Source organism: Delphinus delphis, chromosome 19 (genome assembly GCF_949987515.2).
Source record: "Delphinus delphis chromosome 19, mDelDel1.2, whole genome shotgun sequence".
Classification (NCBI taxonomy): Eukaryota; Metazoa; Chordata; class Mammalia; order Artiodactyla; family Delphinidae; genus Delphinus; species Delphinus delphis.
The window spans coordinates 58871699-58888847 of record NC_082701.1 but is presented as its reverse complement, the minus strand read 5'-3'; the positions used below and the strand labels follow the sequence as shown (position 1 = coordinate 58888847).

General features: G+C 62.5%; 2 protein-coding genes across 9 annotated transcripts in view; both read right to left on the bottom strand.

The window, feature by feature from the left end:
• The window catches only part of PEMT (phosphatidylethanolamine N-methyltransferase), a 47774-nt gene that overhangs the window by 18538 nt on the left and 12087 nt on the right, over positions 1-17149 (bottom strand). The window lies entirely within an intron of this gene.
• LOC138413898 (uncharacterized) lies at positions 6172-16786 on the bottom strand. Its single transcript, XM_069540114.1, has 5 exons — positions 16620-16786; positions 16291-16472; positions 13534-13645; positions 7265-9803; positions 6172-6343 (listed from the first exon to the last, which is right to left on the bottom strand). Exons 1-4 carry the CDS (start codon positions 16784-16786, stop codon positions 8657-8659), a joined length of 1608 nt encoding a protein of 535 aa, XP_069396215.1. The 3' UTR covers positions 6172-6343; positions 7265-8656.

The following is a 17149-nucleotide window of genomic DNA, read 5'->3' as shown; positions in this document are numbered from 1 at the left end:
AAAACTAGTCCCAGTAAGTTCAAAAGAATTATACATCGCACAAAGTGTGTTCTCTGACCACAATGGAGTTAATTAGAAATTAGTAACAGCAAGATCGCTGAAAAAAATCCCCAAACATCTAGAGACTAAGTAACACATTTCTAAAAAAAAAGCAACTCACGGGAAAAAGAAGAAACAGAAAGGGCAACTAGAAGGATTTTGACTTGAACAAAAATGAAAGCACAACATACCAGCGTCTGTGGGATGCTGCTGCTTGACAGGGTTTATGGCACTGAACACCCACAGGAGAGAAAGAAGGAAGGTCTCCCATCACTGGTCTCAATTCCCACAAGAAACTAGAGAAAGAAGAGAAAATGAAACCCATGTAAGTAGAGGAAAGTTTGAAGTGGGAATCAATGATAGAAAATAGAAAAACACTAGAGAAAAATCAATGAAACCATGAGATGGTTCTCTGAAAAGATGAATAAAACCTCTATTCAGACTGATCTGAATAGAGATCAAGGGAAAAAGACACAAAGGCAAAAAAAGGAATACGTGAACAACTTATACCAATGAACTGGATCAAAGCTCACTCAGGAAAAGAAGCAGAGTCTGACCAGCACGCACTATACCCATCAACTATTTTAACATATAGTCAAAAACCTTCACGAGAAAAAGTTCCAGGTCCAGACGGCTTCACTGGTGAATGCTACCACACATTTAAGGAAGGAATAATACCAATTATGTACAAACTCTTCCCAAAAACTGAAGAGGAAGGAACACTCTCCAATTCATTCAATGAGGCCAGCATTAGCTGATACCAAAACACTGCAAGAAAACTAGAGAAAAATACCCCTCCTGAACAAAATGCAAAAATTCTAGACAAAATGTTAGCAAATTAGCAAACAGAATCCAACAACATACTAAAAGGATAATACATCATAACCGAGTGAGATTTATACCAGGAACAAAAAGTTGGTTTAACATTTGAAAACCATTCAATGTAATTCACCACATAAACAAAGTAAGTAAGAAAAAACACTACGATCGCCTTAATAGACATGAACATTTGACAAGAATCCAACATACACTCCTGACAGAAACTCAGCACATGAGGAGTAACGGGAAACGCCCTCGTCCTAACAAAAGGCATCTGTGAAAACCCTACAGCTGACATCACCCCGGATGCTCCCTTAGACCAGAAAGAAGGCATCATGTGAAGTGAACTGTGACACATGGTCACCTACATAAACGCTGATGAACCTGACAAATAACGCCGGTCTGGCACCCCGAAACCTGTGAAGCTTCGCCAAGAATTTAAGAAAAGACCTCAATAAACGGAGAGATACAGAGTGTCCGTGGGTCCGGAAACTCAGTACTATGAAGATATCAATTCTCCTTGACTGGTCTACAGATTCAACGCAAACCCAATCAAAACCCCAACAGGCTTTTTGCTGCAAATCGACAACCTGAATCTAAAATTCTCATGAAAATGCAAAGGACTTAGAATAGGCAAAACAACTGAAAAAGGACAAAGGGAGGCTAAGTCGACAGGTTTTGAACCGTATCATAAAGCCACTGTGACCAGGACTGGGGTGCTGGTGCCAAAGTGGACAAACAGACCATCGGAACAGGACAGGGAGTCCAGAAATAGACCCACGTGTGTAAGGTCCACCGATCTGTGATGAAGTATAAAGGTCATTAATTCAGGGGGCAGGGGACAACGGCACTGGGTGTCGTGCGCAGAACTCAGACCACGTACAAAAATTAACACAAGTGGGTTATAAATCTAAACATAAAAACTGAAGCTACAAAATTTTTAGAGGAAAACAAACTAGAAAATCTGTATGACCTCGAGACACGCAGTGATTTCTTAGATACACCGCGAAAAGCACAATTCGTAGATGCGGAGATGTGATGAATGGTTGGGTTCCGGCTGACGGCTGGAGGGCTGGGCTGTTGTCGCTCTCCCCGGGGGGCGGGGAGCAGCCCCCAGCGCCCACACCAGCTGCCTTCCACCTGCACAAATGCCCGCCAGGCCCCCTCAGCCCTCCGGCGCGGCCTGCGGCATCCCCTGCCACCTCCTCGGCCTCCCTTCACCCACGAGACCGAGTCACAAGACCCCCTCCTGCTCCTGGGCCCTGGGTCCCCTGCGTCTCCTCGCCCCTGCTGACACCCCCGAGGGCAGATCCCGTCCGGGCAGGTCCCCAGGCCCCTTCTGCCCAGGGCGACCAAGGTCACCTCATCAGGGCAGGACACAACTGCCCCGCTGCGCCGGCCCCCCAAAGGATCACTGTTGTGATGTCGATTACTCACACTCTGCCCCGTGGCCACCTCCCCCATCCCTGATGTTTGCCTCTGCGGGAAGGAAAGGGACCCGGAGGCTCTGCCCCCGTGGAGCCCGCCAGCCTCGGACGGGCCAGCCCTGGACCTGGCAGGTGGGGGACAGACGGCTGGTCCAGATCCTGGCTCTGCAGCGGGGCCTCGGGCCAGGCACTACTCAGGACGTGGCGGGGCTGGCGAGGGTCCCTGCCGCCACCCGGCCTCTGGGCGGCTCTGGGCGCCTTTGTTGACTCGGAAGGTGATCACAGCTGTGACTCGGGTGGGACCTCGTCTTGGGGTCCAACCTGCCAATGCAGGTAGTCCGGGAAAGAGGCCTGGGAGCTCTCAGCCAGCAAATCCATCAGGGGGGACGGCTCGGCTGTGAGGACCGCTCCCCACCCACCCCACCCCCGGGCAGCCCATCCTGTCTGAGCTGCTTTCCCTGTGCCTGCGACGGGGCAGTGCAGGAGGACGCCGGAGGGACCCCACCCATGCACATCTGGAGAAAGAAGGGAAGCTGCCCAGCCCCCCCACAAGAAAGCCCATCACCCCCTCAATAGGCCATGCGGCGGCCACGTGGCCCGAGAGCCCCAGGCTGGGGCAGGGGGCACCCGTGGACCCAGCGACACAGTCCTTAAGCAGACCAAATACCCGTCTTTTCAGTTTTACATAATACACTAACGGGGCTGGGAGAGTTGACTCTTTTTTCTTTTTTTGTGGTACGCGGGCCTCTCACTGTTGTAGCCTCTCCCGTTGCGGAGCACAGGCTCCGGACGCGCAGGCTCAGTGGCCATGGCTCCCGGGCCCAGCCGCTCCGCGGCATGTGGGATCTTCCCAGACTGGGGCACGAACCGGTGTCCCCTGCATCGGCAGGCGAACTCTCAACCATTGCGCCACCAGGGAAGCCCGAAAGTTGATTCTTTATTGAAAGATCCGCTCGCTCGGGGATTCATCTAAATGTGCTGGTTTTCCCCCTACACTTACAATGTTTGAGTTACGCACAGCTCTTCAGGGTCTTTTTAAAATTTTAAATGAAACAAGGCCCACCTGTAGGAAGCCACTGGGAAAATAGCCGTGGAGTGAATGGCTCTTCAACTACTAACCAAATACAGTACAAAACCTGGTCTGCCTTATTTGGTCAATATTTACACGGACTTCAGCCTCGGAAAGAAAACTGGGCCGTGCTGGCGCTCAGCTGGGGAGCTGTCTAGATACGCGGGTTCGATAGGCAGCTGGGCCCCCTCTGGCATCACAGGCGGGCGGGCGGGACACGCCACCAAGACCAGTGCCAACACCAGTGTCGGCACAGCATCCGCACCTGCGGCCAGACGGCTGTTTCTCTTTTTTTTCCTGAGCCAAGAGTAGTTTATTTTAGAAGGGGAGACTATTTTCGGTCAGCTTTAGAGGTAAAAGTAAAATTCTGTGAGACACAGGACACTTCCCGTCGCCCTGGAAAGCTCCCCGCGCCCCCGAGGCCCCGCCCCACGGCCCCTGACCTGGTTTCTGCCCCGTCCAGCTTTCTCCAGCGCGTGTGGCCACCAGACCGTCCAGGGAGCTGTGCGTGGATGGACCATGGCTGGCTCACGCACCCCAGCTGGGAGCCCTGCGTCACGAGCTCTGCTGGTGTCAGCAGAGCTGCTCCCAGGATTCTGTGCACGCACGTCTGCTGGGCTGAGGGAAGCGAGCCTTCAGTGGTCTGGACACCTGTGCCCACCCAGCCCGTGTTGTGCGACCCCAGGAGGGTGGGCTGGGAAGACTGACCGGGCAATGGCAGGGGACCCTCGGGGGGCACCTCCCACAGTGCACAGCCCGAGGCCCAGGTGGGGGCAGGACGTGGAGCCGACAGCGGGAGCGAGGAGCCAAGGCCTGGAGCACAGAGATCCCTTCCTGAGCCTGGACAGAGTCACAGGAAGGAAGGGGGAGGACTCACGAGACACAGGAAGGAAGCGGGGAGGAGTCACGAGACACAGGAAGGAAACGGGGAGGAGTCACGAGACACAGGAAGGAAGCCGGGAGGAGTCACGAGACACAGGAAGGAAACGGGGAGGAGTCACGAGACACAGGAAGGAAGCGGGGAGGAGTCACGAGACACAGGAAGGAAGGGGGAGGAGTCACGAGACACAGGAAGGAAGGGGGAGGAGTCACGAGACAGGAAGGAAGGGGAGGAGTCACGAGACACAGGAAGGAAGGGGGAGGAGTCACGAGACAGGAAGGAAGGGGGAGGAGTCCCGGGCAGGGAGGGCGGGAGGGCTGGGGGTTGGGGGGGGGGCTCTGCAGGAGGGCGGGCCTCAGCCCCTCTGCCCCAGACCGCTTTCATCTGGGAAGCAGGGAGCAGTGCGGAGCCCCCTTGTAGCCTCCCCGTCACCCGCTGAGCCGGGTGGGTGAAGACGAGACGTCTGCCCCCTCTCGGCCCTGGGACCCCCCAGGGGGCGGCAGCAGTGGGGTGTGGCGCCTGGTCCCCAGGTCCAGAGAGCAGACAGTGGTGGCATCTGTCAGGAGGCCACCCACTCGCTGGGCTTGAAAAGTCAGCCCCAGACTTGGGCTGCGTGGCGGGGGAGAAGGCAGATCAATATTTCTACAACCACATTCCAGGTGAAAACTGCAGTTCAGAGAGGGAAGGTAACCTGCCGCGATGCACAAAGGCAGGGCCGGGACTTGTCGGGGGCTCTCCTTGTGAGCCCCCTGCCCAGAGAGGATGGGCATGTGCCGGAGGGCTAGTGAAGCTCCACCAGCCAATGTCACAATACTGGTGCCGGAGCCCGAGGGTGCAGCTAATCCTCTTATCCTCCAGGGCAGGAACTGCGCTGAGGAAAGTGCTTTGCCTAATTGTGCTCCCTCACAGTTAATCCAGAAAAAGAGGCCCCGTCTGCATGGACTGGCGTGACACGGCCCGCGGGCCCCCCGGCTCGGGACGGAGATCACCAGCTCCGTCCAAGGGTGCTCACCTCGCTGTGGCCCAGACCCCAGCTCACCTCCTGGTCAGGCGTCCGGAGCTGGGAGGGGCCCATCTCTTGGCCATCACCAGCCTCCCGGAGCGAGCTGGGCCACAGCAGGGACACGACCTGGCCAGGGCAGGGCATCGCGCTTTGGTGGGACTGTCTTTCGTGGAAGAAAGTCGCGAGTGTGGTCTGAACCTTTCCACCAGGACAGCACCCACTCCTGAACCTGTGTGGCATCCAGGTGTGAGCGGGGCTGAGCCGGGCCTGGGGGCCCTTCCTGCTGTGCAGTCACTAGGCCTGAGGCCACCGGGGCCACGATGCCGTCCCCTGGGGACGCTGCCCCGTCTGGGGGGACCTGACGCCAGGAGGGCTTGGGGGCGCGGTGCTGCTCGCTCCAGCTGCCTTCCCTCACAGGCTGGCCTCCTCGCTGCCTCTAAACCTGTTCCTCAAACCCAGAGTGGTCCGCAGACCGGCAGCTTGGAAGGCTCTCAGGACCTGCCCCAGACCTGCCGAGTCAGAATCTGCGCTTTAACCAGACACCCTGGGATGGCGAGGCAGCTGTGCTGCTCCAGGACACGGTGGGGACCCTGCAGCCGCTTGCTCCCGACGCAGCTCCCCCAAAGTTGGCTTCGGGCTCCTCTGTGCACACCCACGACCCTGCTGCACACTCGACTCCTCGGGCGTGCTGGTGTGTGAGCCTCTTTCCCGTCTCCCCACCCACGGGATGACCCCTGGAAGGTGCTGTCCTAGAAGCAGCCACAGAAGGCATCACACACACACCCCTTGGGCCGTCTGGGGCTCAGAGTACAGCTGCAGGCAGACGGCAAAACCAAGCTCCCGCCTTCCTTGACCTCTCAGCTTGACGGGGCACGCGACTCTCTGGGGACCCTGGTGGCCGTCAGGTCCTTGTAACAACAGGCTTTGCGCCTCGGAGGAGAGAGCTCGCAGATGGAGCTCCTGCTTTGGCGAACCTCGGGAACGGCCTTCCCAGAAGAAGTCAGCACCTCTCATGATGGCTGGATGGGATCAGAGCACAGCAGCTACTGTGTGCAGCGCCCGCCCGGGGACCTTCTCAGTCCTCGCCGCCACCCACGAGGAAAGCACTTCAGTTTACACACAAGGGAAAAGAGGCACAGAGAGGTTAAGTGACTCACTCAAAGCCACACAGCTGGGAAGTGGGAAAGCCCAGCCTTGAACCCAGAGCCTGTCTCTAGCCACTAAGCCCCTGGGCCTCCGGGCTGTTCCCCCTGCCCCCCACCCCGATCTGCTGGCACCGATCTCCAGACGGGCTGGACTCCAACAGCCCCGCCAGCCCCGACGCCCTGCAGGGCTGGGCACGATGGCTCGGGGCCCAAGAGCCCTTTCCCACTGCACCAGGAGCTTCTGCCACGTGAAGCCTGGGCGGAGACGCGGGCAGTTTACGGCCCCCCCCCCCAACCTTCAGTGTTTCTGTCGGTGGAGCCAGAAACACTCGTGGGAGGGAGGGGAGGCCGCGCTGGTGACGGAGGTGACGCTCCGGTGCCCCTTCCAGAGCCGCCACGGCCCCAGGCCCTTGGCCTCACCCAGCGTCTCCCAGTTCTGAGGGCCACCGGTGTCCCCAGCTGCCCCCGGGCGGCACGTCGCCGGATCCCCGCCCAGGCCCCACCCCTCAGAGCCTGACCTCTCCTGGGCACGTCAGGCGGGCCGGCCAGGACCACCGACATGGAGCCCAGCCCTACGGGCCACCCCCGGGCAGCCCTGCTCCGTGCCGGTGTCCCAGGCCACCCAGCGGCCACAGGCCCCGCGTCCCCTCACGTCCATCTGCCTGGACGCCACAGCTTCCCGCACGTCCCGGCCATCCGGAGGGGCTGCCCGCCGCCCTTCGCCTGCTGCTGGTCATGCTGAAGACCCTCCTCTGGCTGTCCCTCCCACCTTGTCCTGCATCCTGGGTCCAGGCCTCACCTCATCCAGACCCTGGACCCCAGGGCCTTGACGGCCTCCCCTGTCCCCGGGGCCAGGGGCGGGTGGCCAATGCCATGACTCACCCGCTCGTTCCAGAACACAGAACAAACCCTGCTCTTGCTTCCAAAGTTTGCTCACAATGTTCTCTCTCATGATAATGAGGTCCTGCTGAGGCAGGAAACGTCCTTAGCTTTGGGGATGCAACGACGCAGGGGCAGCAACCGTGCAGGATGTCCTGGGATCCGGGTGACAGCAGGCCCGTTCTCGCCACTGTTCCACATACTTAAAATTTGCAAATTAAAAAAACAGTTCCCTCTGCCCAGGAGCCTCCCGTCCTCGGGGGTCTCCACTCTGTCCCCTCCATCCCCTGGGCCACATGCCGTCTTCCGAGTCCCGGAGTCTTTTCTGGAGGCTCCCCCCTCCTCAAACAGACTGGGAACCCCAGGGGGGGGCCTCTTCCTCTCCAAGCCTCCCAGGCGTCCTGCGCTCGCGGACACTGGCCAAACCCCCGACCTGCTAAGTGCCCACGTCCACAGCCGCCTCCGTGTGGGCGGTGGGCGGGGGCAGGCAAAGCCGTCGCTCATGGGGAAAGAGGGGAGCAACAGCGTCGGGGAGAGCGCGTCCCGCAGCCAACGTGCGGCAGGAACCTGCAGGGCGCCACCCCGCCCCAGCCCAGCAGCCCAGAACCCACTGAACGCACATTCAGATGGCCTGGGTGCCTCACGGGAGCAGCGGGGCTTTCTGTGCAGAAGCAGATGGGGCCGTGCACACGCGGCCAGGCTCCTGCGGCCAGGCTCCTGCTGAGTCTGCCGAGGACGCGAGCCTGCGGGGCTGCGAGTAGCAGCCTGGAGCGGCCCGTCCCACACACGACCCCGCCGGCCACCGCCTCTCGCCCAGGGACCAGCACAAAGATGCTGGGAGGCCAGTGCAGCCCAAGGAGGGGGCGACCCCACCGTTCACCCCAGGCGGGGTGGGAATCAACAGGCACGCTTGTCACTCCAGGGTCTCAGCTAGTAAGAGGGGAAGAGGGGCTGCCATTCCAGGGGAGGGCTGACCCCGCCTGTGGCCCATGGCTTATGACCTGGAGGCCACCACCAAGTCCCAGCGAGCTCCTGATAATTGCTGAGCTTCTGTGCCGACAAACATGCTTGGTGTCCTCACAGCCGCTGAACTCAGCGCTGAGCTGGGATCATTCACTTTGCCGCACGCCGACCTGGGCCCTGTCCACTGGGCTCCATTTGGTTTCCTCTCCTTTTAAAGGACAGAAACGAGGTGGCCAGGGGCTGGGCCTCTGCACAAGTCTACATGACCTTCAGGACTGAGCCCGGCGGCCCGTTGAGGCTGGGGGGCCGTGGTTTCTCCAGGACCGGAGCTGAGCACCCCCCTGCTCCAGGTGCTGGGGGCCAGGCACGGCCTCCTGGGGCAGAGGTTCAGGACAATTAATCCAGCACCGAGGGGGCACCCGGGGGAGGTATTTACAGAGCAGCCGCGGCCAGGCCAGGCCAGTCTCCCCGCGCTGCAGGCCTGCCCCCCCGACCCCGGCAGCCAATGGGTACCGAGGAGACCAGGCCAGCGTGGCCTCTGCCCTCGGGGCCTCCAGTGCGGGGCAGATGTACTGGGGATGTGATCGCCAGAGAAGGGTGCTGGGAGGAAGAATAAATTGGGGTAGGGCCGTGGGGAGGCCTCTCTGGCAGGTGACCCTCACTCGAGGCCTGAGGGCTGAAAAGGAGACCCACACAGAGCACAGAGAGATGGGTCCTCCAGCAGGAACATGTGGCCTGCAACGCCCCAGGGTGCTGTCCGGACCAGACCAGCAGAATCCCGTACAGCCGGCCAGGCCACGTGCCGGCCTGGGGGGTGGGGGGTGGGGGGCGGAGTGGGCCAGGGTTCACCAGAAAGCACCAGAGGCGCAGGGAGGGACACTGCAGGTGACAAAGCGAATGGGGGAGGAGCCGGCGGAACGAAGGAGCCAGAGAGAGGAAATCCGAAACCCCAGATGCCTGTGGGATCACTGGGGTCGAACAAGGAACCCCCGGCGGCCAGGGCCCACCGGCACCACCTGCTCCTCGCAGGAAGCCCGGCTGATCAGGACCCGCCGCCCACAGACCAGGCTCGAGGGCTGCTGCACCGGCAGGGAGCAGGTACGAGGCCAGGGGCCGCGCGGAGGGGCGCCCCACGGCGGAGGAGCAGAGCGGCGTGGAGAGGGCTGGGGGGTCATCTCGCCCGCGGCCCCCAGCGGCCCGGATACCCGCGGCCAGCGGCCAAATGTGTGGATGCAGGCCTTGAAGATGGGCGGGACGCACAGGTGCCACAGGCCGCGCACACGCCCGATCTGGGACATCCGTCCAGAAGTCTCCCGGACCCAGCACCGGGCCCAGCCCTCCGCAGTGACGGCAGCCTGGCCTTTTACTCTGGAATCTAGCGGGTTCCCACAACAGCTGCCGAGACAGCGCGGCGGTCCCCGTGTCCTCCGGCCGCCCGCCGCCTCCCAGACCCACTGCGCACTCGTTGGAGCCACAGCCGAGACAACCCACCCCTTTCCCGGGCAGAAGCCATGCTGTTCTGCCGGGTCTCAGGGCTGGGAGGTGCGCGTCCTGCTCACAGCCACACAGCTCCCAGAGGCTGTGACGTCCTCACCGCCCCCCACCCCGCCCGGCAGCTGAGAAACACAAAAAGGCTGCGTCCTGATGGAAACACAATCCCCTCGCAGAGCCCTGCGCCTGGGGACAGTCTCTCCTCACCGAGTACAGCCTGGGTCAAAATACCATGTTCTGTGCTAATCGCCACGCTTCCCCCACCGCGGGAACATTCTGGGGCCCTGAGGGGGGGCTTGTGGCTCTGTGTCCCCCGAGGACGCGGCAGACAGAACACAGAACAGGACGGCCCCTGCCCGCAGCACAACAGCATGACAGCATGCTCTCTCCGGAAGACCCCGCACAGCCTCCCGAGCCGCTGCTCAGCCCGGCTGAAGCAGGAGCCCCAGGGGCCTCGTGGATGCACGGCTGGGGCGGCTCAGGGACTCCTGCAGCACCCAGGGGTCAAGGGTCGCGCTCAAGCCACCAGCCAGTCAGCTTCGGGATGTGGGGCCCTGGGCCTCCCTGCCAGCTCCACCAGTCACAGCCACACGGTCCGGTGACCGGAGGTTCCGGGGTCCAGAAGCAGATCCTGGCCGTGTGCAGATAAGCAGGATGAAGACGTTTACTTTAGGGCTGTTTATGGGGCAAAGGGTGGCATCAGCTGCTCGTCCACTGGTGGGGCCTGCTGAGCGAATGACAGGACATCCCCACAAGGGGCTGAGAGAGTGCAGAGGCCTCTGGGTGTGAAAGTGAATGGCCTCCAAAATCCACTCAGAGGGGCTGTGAGGACAGGGCCCAGCGCTTAGGGGACCGTAACAAAGGCCAGTTCCCACCACTGCCCTAAGACCAGCATCCTCTGCTTTCCCGAACGAAAGGATGAGGGACCTGCAGGGGCTGCGGTGGGGGCAGGTGGGCAGGTGGGCATCTCAGGGCACGTCCGGGGCCCGGGGCAGGGCTCAAACAGCCGTTCTCACCATCCGCCTTCCGCAGACGGTGGACGGTGCACGTGCGTGGCCAACATTTAAACCTTCAACGTCCTAAACTGCAGAGAGACTAAAACAAGTGGCCGCGCCCAGGGGGAGGGGCAGACGGCAGGGACCCTGGGGTTGGGGGGGGTGGCTGGAGCGATCGATCCTGCATCTTCGAGGCCGACCAAGGGGAGGAGGGTCACGCCGCTCTTCCCAGGTGCCCCCCCGCGGGGAACGGTAACTCCCGCCTCAGGGGACATGCTCTCCCTTCACGCACGATCCTAACAAGCCCCGAACAGCAGGCAGGTGGCAGGTCAGGAGGGAGACGTGGGCAGGGGATGTGACAGCCGGCGAGAGGTCAGAACCACTGGACAGCCCAGGACCTGCCTCCCAGCCCCGGGGCCAACGAGCCGTCTGACCCCTGAGAAGGCCGGGGACCTGTGTGAGCTGAAAGCTTCCCTGCGCACCAGCAGGTTTATTGCCCAAAGCAGGTTCCTCCCACGGTGCTGGACAAACGCACCTCTTCCACCCCATGACTTGCTCTGCAGCGTGGAGGCCTCTGCCCACCTGCTGGTCCGGCCCGCATCTCCGCTGAGCTCCGCCCGGGGAGGGGGGCCTCCTACCCGCCCCCCGAGGCCACGGGCAGCCCTGTCAGGTGGCAGGTGATGCTCCCCCAGGGAACGTGCTGGCTTCAGAGTTAAGGGTTGAAGCCGGGCTGTCCTCGTTCTCTCTCTCTCTTTAATCATCCTGCTGTTTTGACATGCACGCCCAAGGTCTAAAATTAGGCCACTGGATCTCACACCTGACTTTCCAAGCTCCCTGTTGGGGGGGTGGGGGTCAGCACTGACCCGGGAAGGTGTCAGATCCGTGTGGGGGAACAGTGTTTTCTCAACACGCTGTCCCAGCCCCGCCTGCTGGAGGGCTGCCCGCCTGTGCACCACGGCCCGCAGGGATCCAGCACCCCCACCCCACCCCCGGCCGCTCACCACTTCCACAAATTCAGGCCTGAAGGCGCCTGGCAGGCGGCGGGGTTAGAAAGGCTATGAGGTCCCCACCATCCCCACCGTGTCCTCGGGGCCGAGTGCTGAGACCCTCCGTGCAGGCCACACTCAGACGTGGGCCAGAGAACCAGGATCAGGGCTCCAACTGCCCCCAGACGGGGAGACCCGGCCAGTGTCCTCCACCTGTCACCTGGCCACGGGGTCGCCGTCTGCGCTCCGCTGCGGGAAGGCAGGAAGCACCTGCCCTTTTCCCTTCCTTGCCCATGAAGGTCCCTGCGACTTCCCCTGTCTCCTGAGGACCGCCCCCATGCCGGAACGCCTTCCCACGCCGGAACGCCTTCCCACGCCATCAGGGTTTGTTTCGGAGGGACCCGAATTCTGCACCCGTTAAGCCCACAGTGCTCCCGGGAAGGGCCCTGCCCCTGCTCATGGCATCCGTGTGGCCACCTCCGGGAGGACCACGGTCCTGCCAGCCAGGCAACCCCGGTGCTTTCAACCACACCCCTTCCTCTCCCCTCGTCTGTTTCTCGGGAAGCAGTTTGTGCAGGTATTTGGCCATCAGGACAGGGAGACAGCATTAGGGGATCGGCTCCCTTCACCTCCACCACCAGCCGAGGTGTGAGATCTGACCTCTGTCCTTTAGCGAGCAGCCTGACGGTCGATGGGGCCGAAACTTACATGCTCCCCACCCTGCTCCCGGGCCACCTGCCACGGGCACAGGGGCACTGATGCGGCACCTGGGCATGGCTAACGTGGAGCACCTGTCCCGGCAGGTATGGTGAGGTCAGCAGGGTGGGGGCCTGCCCCAGGCTGGGCCGGCAAGTGTAGCCCTGTGACTGCAAGACGGCATCACTGCCCAGGCAGCCCAGCCACGAGGAACGGCCAGGGCGAGGCCGACAAAGGGCACCAGGTGGCCGGAGAGGAAGGAGGGGCAGCAGCTGCCAGCCGGCTCCAAGCGAGGTTCTGTGCCTTTTTACAGATGAGAAAACCAAGGCTCAGAAAAGCGAAAAATCCTGCCCAGGTCCCGGCCAGGAGGCAACAGCAGCAGGACAGGCTGGTGTGCTCAGAGGCCCACGCCCCTCCCCGGGCCGCGAGACAGGCAGGGAGGACTCGGGGGCGGGCGGGGGGCACGGCTGCACCGGGCTCCTAGGGCCAAGCAGGCCAAGGACGGGCCCGAGGACATGCAGCCGCCCCTTCCAGGTGGCTGCCCCTCGTGGGCGCCCCACACACGGCCCTGCCCACAGAAAGTCCACGTGCCGTCATAACACTGACACAGGCGGGGCGGGGTGCACACCAGCCAGGAAGCCGGCGCAGGGCACGCTCGTGCACCCCAGGCTGCAGGGTCGTGAGGGCCTCTTCGGCCGTCAGGGCCCTAGGTCCTGCCCAATCTGGGCCAGGCCAGGCCGACACATAGGGCTGTGTCTGCACCAGGCAGGCCCTCCGGGGGGTGGGACGGAGGCGGGCATGATACACAGGAGCGGAAGCCGCAGCTCCCAGGCCCAGCTCTTGCTCTCACAGCTGTGTGACCCAGGCAGCTCAAGCCACCTCTCTGGTCCTCACCTGCTGCTTCTGAAAATCCTGGGGTTGACCCGCCCCCACCCCGGGTCTGCACATCAAATCTGTTGAGGGGTGGTGACAGTAATTCTCACTCCCAGGACGGCCATCACCGAGTGCGCCCCACGCCCAGAGCCCCCAGTCCCAAGGCTGTCCTGCCCCTGTCACTGCTGTGCAATCCCTCAGTCCCCTCCCCTCCCCAGGGCTGGTGGGGAGATACAGAGCAAGGCACCACACCCAACAGCTGACTGACCCTCGCAGGCGCCCACGCCCAGCCACCTCGCTCATGACCTGCAGGACAAGGGCTGGATTCTTCTTACTGTAATTCACAGAACCCCCTTCCCACCCGTTATTCACCTGGAGCCCTGTGGGTGGACAGGTGGGGCGCCAGGCGAACAGGTGCCCGTTATGTGCCAGGAGCAGGCCCCTGTATACACACCTGTGGAAAGTGTATGCTTCCCAGGCTATTTTTCTACCTAAGCCACAGGATGACCCTGAAGGAGGATAACCCTGTCCAGCCAGGGGGCTGAGGGGCCCTCACCATCCTCACTGCGGTCCCCTCTGCCCACAAGCACAGCCCTGGAAGGCAGGAGGACCTCGCATCCCTTGTGCGCCGTCTGGTGGCCAGTTGGGGTCAGTCCGACGTTGAGCTGCAGTGGCCCTCACTGTGCTGCAGAGCCACCAGCCCCTGGGCCACCTGGGACCCTCTGCAGCAGGGGCGGCTGGACAGAGCGAAAGGTAGCAGAGGTGTGTACAGGCGGGGCGACCCTCGCTCCCTGCAGAGGCTGGTACCCAAGTACAGGGGCTGCCCTCTGAGGCTGGCCAGAGCCTCAGACGATAGGCACCGGAGCCGGAAGTACCGTCGGGGGAGCTGTGCAGGCTCCGCCCCGCCCTCTGCTGATTCCCTGCTGCATCCGGTGGCCTGGTTCTCCGTCCCTCTTTGCCCAGGACCCCTGTGTTCTGGCCCCCCGACTCTCGTGATCTCTGCCTCCCCAGAGCCCACACTCCAGGCTGACGCCTCTTTGGAGAAACTACAAGAATCTTAGATCCAGCAACATGGCGAGGCCAGGGGCCTGCCCGGAGGTGCTGTGGGCATCCATCGCCAGGGTCTTTGGGCCAGCACTTGACCACCTCGCTTCCTAGCCCTCCTGAGGCTCAGGGTGCCAGGGCAGGGGACCAGGAGGCGGGATCAGAGGAAAGGTGGCAGGAACGGGGCTCCCCGGGCCCCAAAGCGGGCAGCGGCCAGACACCACGGGGAGCCCACGGCACTTCCAGGCGCTACGCGGCCCGGCGTCGGCCAGTGACAAGCACACCCATTGCCCCTGCATCTCAGAGCCTCTCCCAGGCCAATTCCTGATTCCTGGAGGCGAGGAAAGGGTCACCAGCTACAAAACACTCTCCAAGATGTATCCCTAGGCCGTGGAGCATTTCTGGGCATAAGACTCTGCGACAAGTGAGAGCACGGGGCCTTCAGCTCAGGCAGCAGCTCTGGGAGTTTGCGCTGATGCAAGAGCCCTTCCAGACGCACCTGCACCCGGGACGCGCCTGCACCCAGGCGGCTCCCATGGCTGCTTCTCCTCTGGGCCAAGTATGCCCGGCGCTTCCAGACCCTTTCACACCCACTGCCCTCCCCCCACAGCCTGGCAGCCCCCCTTGAGAAAAGCTGGGCAAAGGCCACTCCTCCAGAACTAAGATGAGGCAGCTGAGGCCCAGGTCAGAGCAAGTCAGCAGGAAAATGAGACAAAAACCCAAGCCTTGGACATTTTCCCCAGAACGTCAGCTGGCCTCAGAGGAAGACCAGGGAATGGGGCAAAGCCAACGACACAGCCAGCTGGGCACCGTGCGGCCAGCGAGAGGACCTAGCACCCCTCTACCAAGAGGAGGAACTGCCTGGCCCACGGCACCCCGGGCCACTCTGGGCTCACCTGCGATCACACTGGGCCTGCCCTTAACTCCAAGGCAGGAGCCCTTGGTCTAAGGTAGGAGGTGAAACGTAAACTCGCGAGCAACAGCAACCACAGATCTGCGGGTCAGGGAGGCTGGAAGGGAGCTGGGCCACGTCTGCTCGGGGCCAGGGCACAGGGAAGGCCAGTGAAGGCCTGGGAGGGAAACAGGAGGCAGGTTGGTGTGGCGGAGCCCTTCTAGGAGGGAGCAGGCCGTGCAAAGGCACGGGGGCACGAGGAGACCAAGCCTGCTGATGGCAGAGGGCAGACACCAGAGCTCCAGGGAAGGTCACAGCAGACACCCTACGGAGGTGTGGACGGGCCCTCGAGGCTGCGGGGCCTACAGGAAGGTCGAAGCAGGAGGGCTGATCTGTTGGGAACCCCAAGGGGAGGCCAGGTCATCAAACTGCCCCTCGTGCGGGAGGGGCCCGAGAGATGACCCACCAGGAGCCCTCCCGCCACTGCAGCCACCTTGTCCCACCCAAGCTGCTGTGCAGAGGCCGGTCGTGTCCAAGTGAAGCGTCGCAGGAGGCGTGTCCTCTACCCACACGGCCCCCAGCAGGACTCGTGAGGAAACTCAGGCTGCATCCCTGGAGCGTCAGAATCCGGGAAGGAGAGGAAGCCCAGCTCAGGTGGGGTCTCACCGGGGCTCCGGGTGGGAGAGCCTCCCGCCTCACCCCCTCAGCCTCCGCACGGTCCCGGCAGAAGGCAAGTTAGCCACGTTCCAGCCGCCACGTACGCTTTACCGCCACGCTCCTCGGACACCTGAAGTTAGCGCAGCTGCAGCCCGTTGCCCACAGACGACGCTGCTGCCTGGCACGGCTCTCCCTTCAGAGGGATGGGGCCGAGGGGCGGGCAGGGCTGCCTGCACCAGAGGACACACGCCTACTCCTCGAAAAGCACACCCACGCACACGCCACAGGACATCCTGCGCTCGAGCCGACGTCGCGGCCAGAGGAGCCAGCACGGGTCCTAGTGACAAGGGGCTGACTGTCCCCACTGCAGAGCCAAGGCCAGACACCCATCAGCTCTGCAGGAATCCAGCTCTGAGCACAGCTCGGGCGGACAGGGGAGCTGCTGTTCCACGGCGTCCTGGGCGACATCGGTCGGAACGGACGGCGGACGGACGGCCAGAGCCCTGTGCTCCCAGAGCCGAAGTCTCAGTGAGGCCCGGCCGGCCAGCCGGCTCTGCTCAGAGGAAAGCCCTTGCTGGGCCACGGGCCCTACCAGGAAGCCCCACTCAGCATCCCTGCAAACGCAGGATGCGCCTCGTCTAGAAACTCGGCACAGAGCCAGTGGGTACGTGGCCGTGCCCTCGGAGCCGAACTTCTGAGCCAGACGGGAGCAACGGTGTCACACAGCCTGTCCACACCCGGCCCAACTCCCCCGCACTCACACGGGCACACGCGTGTACACCTCGCGCACGCCCGTCGCCGCCGACTCCAGCACACAACCCGGTTGCAGGCCGGCACTCAGGGCCCTCCCGCAGGGGACCGGCCGGCCTGTCCCCTTCCCCACCTGCACCGCATCCCAGCTCCTCCAGCAGCCCAGCCTCCGGCTCATCCCCTCGCAGCCCCCAAGCCAAGGAGCCGCCCAACCCCTCGCCCTGTCTCCTGGACAAGCTCCAGACACCAGCTTCCTTGTAACCAACTCCGACGTTTGGATTGCAGGTCTGATGCCCAGTCTTACCTCGCTGCCAGCTCCAGGAAGGCACGCCGCCCCCTCCCAGGGGGCCTGCGCGGGGTCACCCCAGGGGGGCAGGGTAAGCCGAGTGGCTGCGGTGCTTCAGAGCCCAATGGGCCTCCATTCACAGATGGAGAAACCAAGGCCCAGAGGGGGCGTGAACACAGGGGCTGGGACCCCAGCCTCTGCCCTTGCTTCAGCATCCACAGCGTCAGCTTCCCGGCCCCTGTGGGGGTCCCCGGG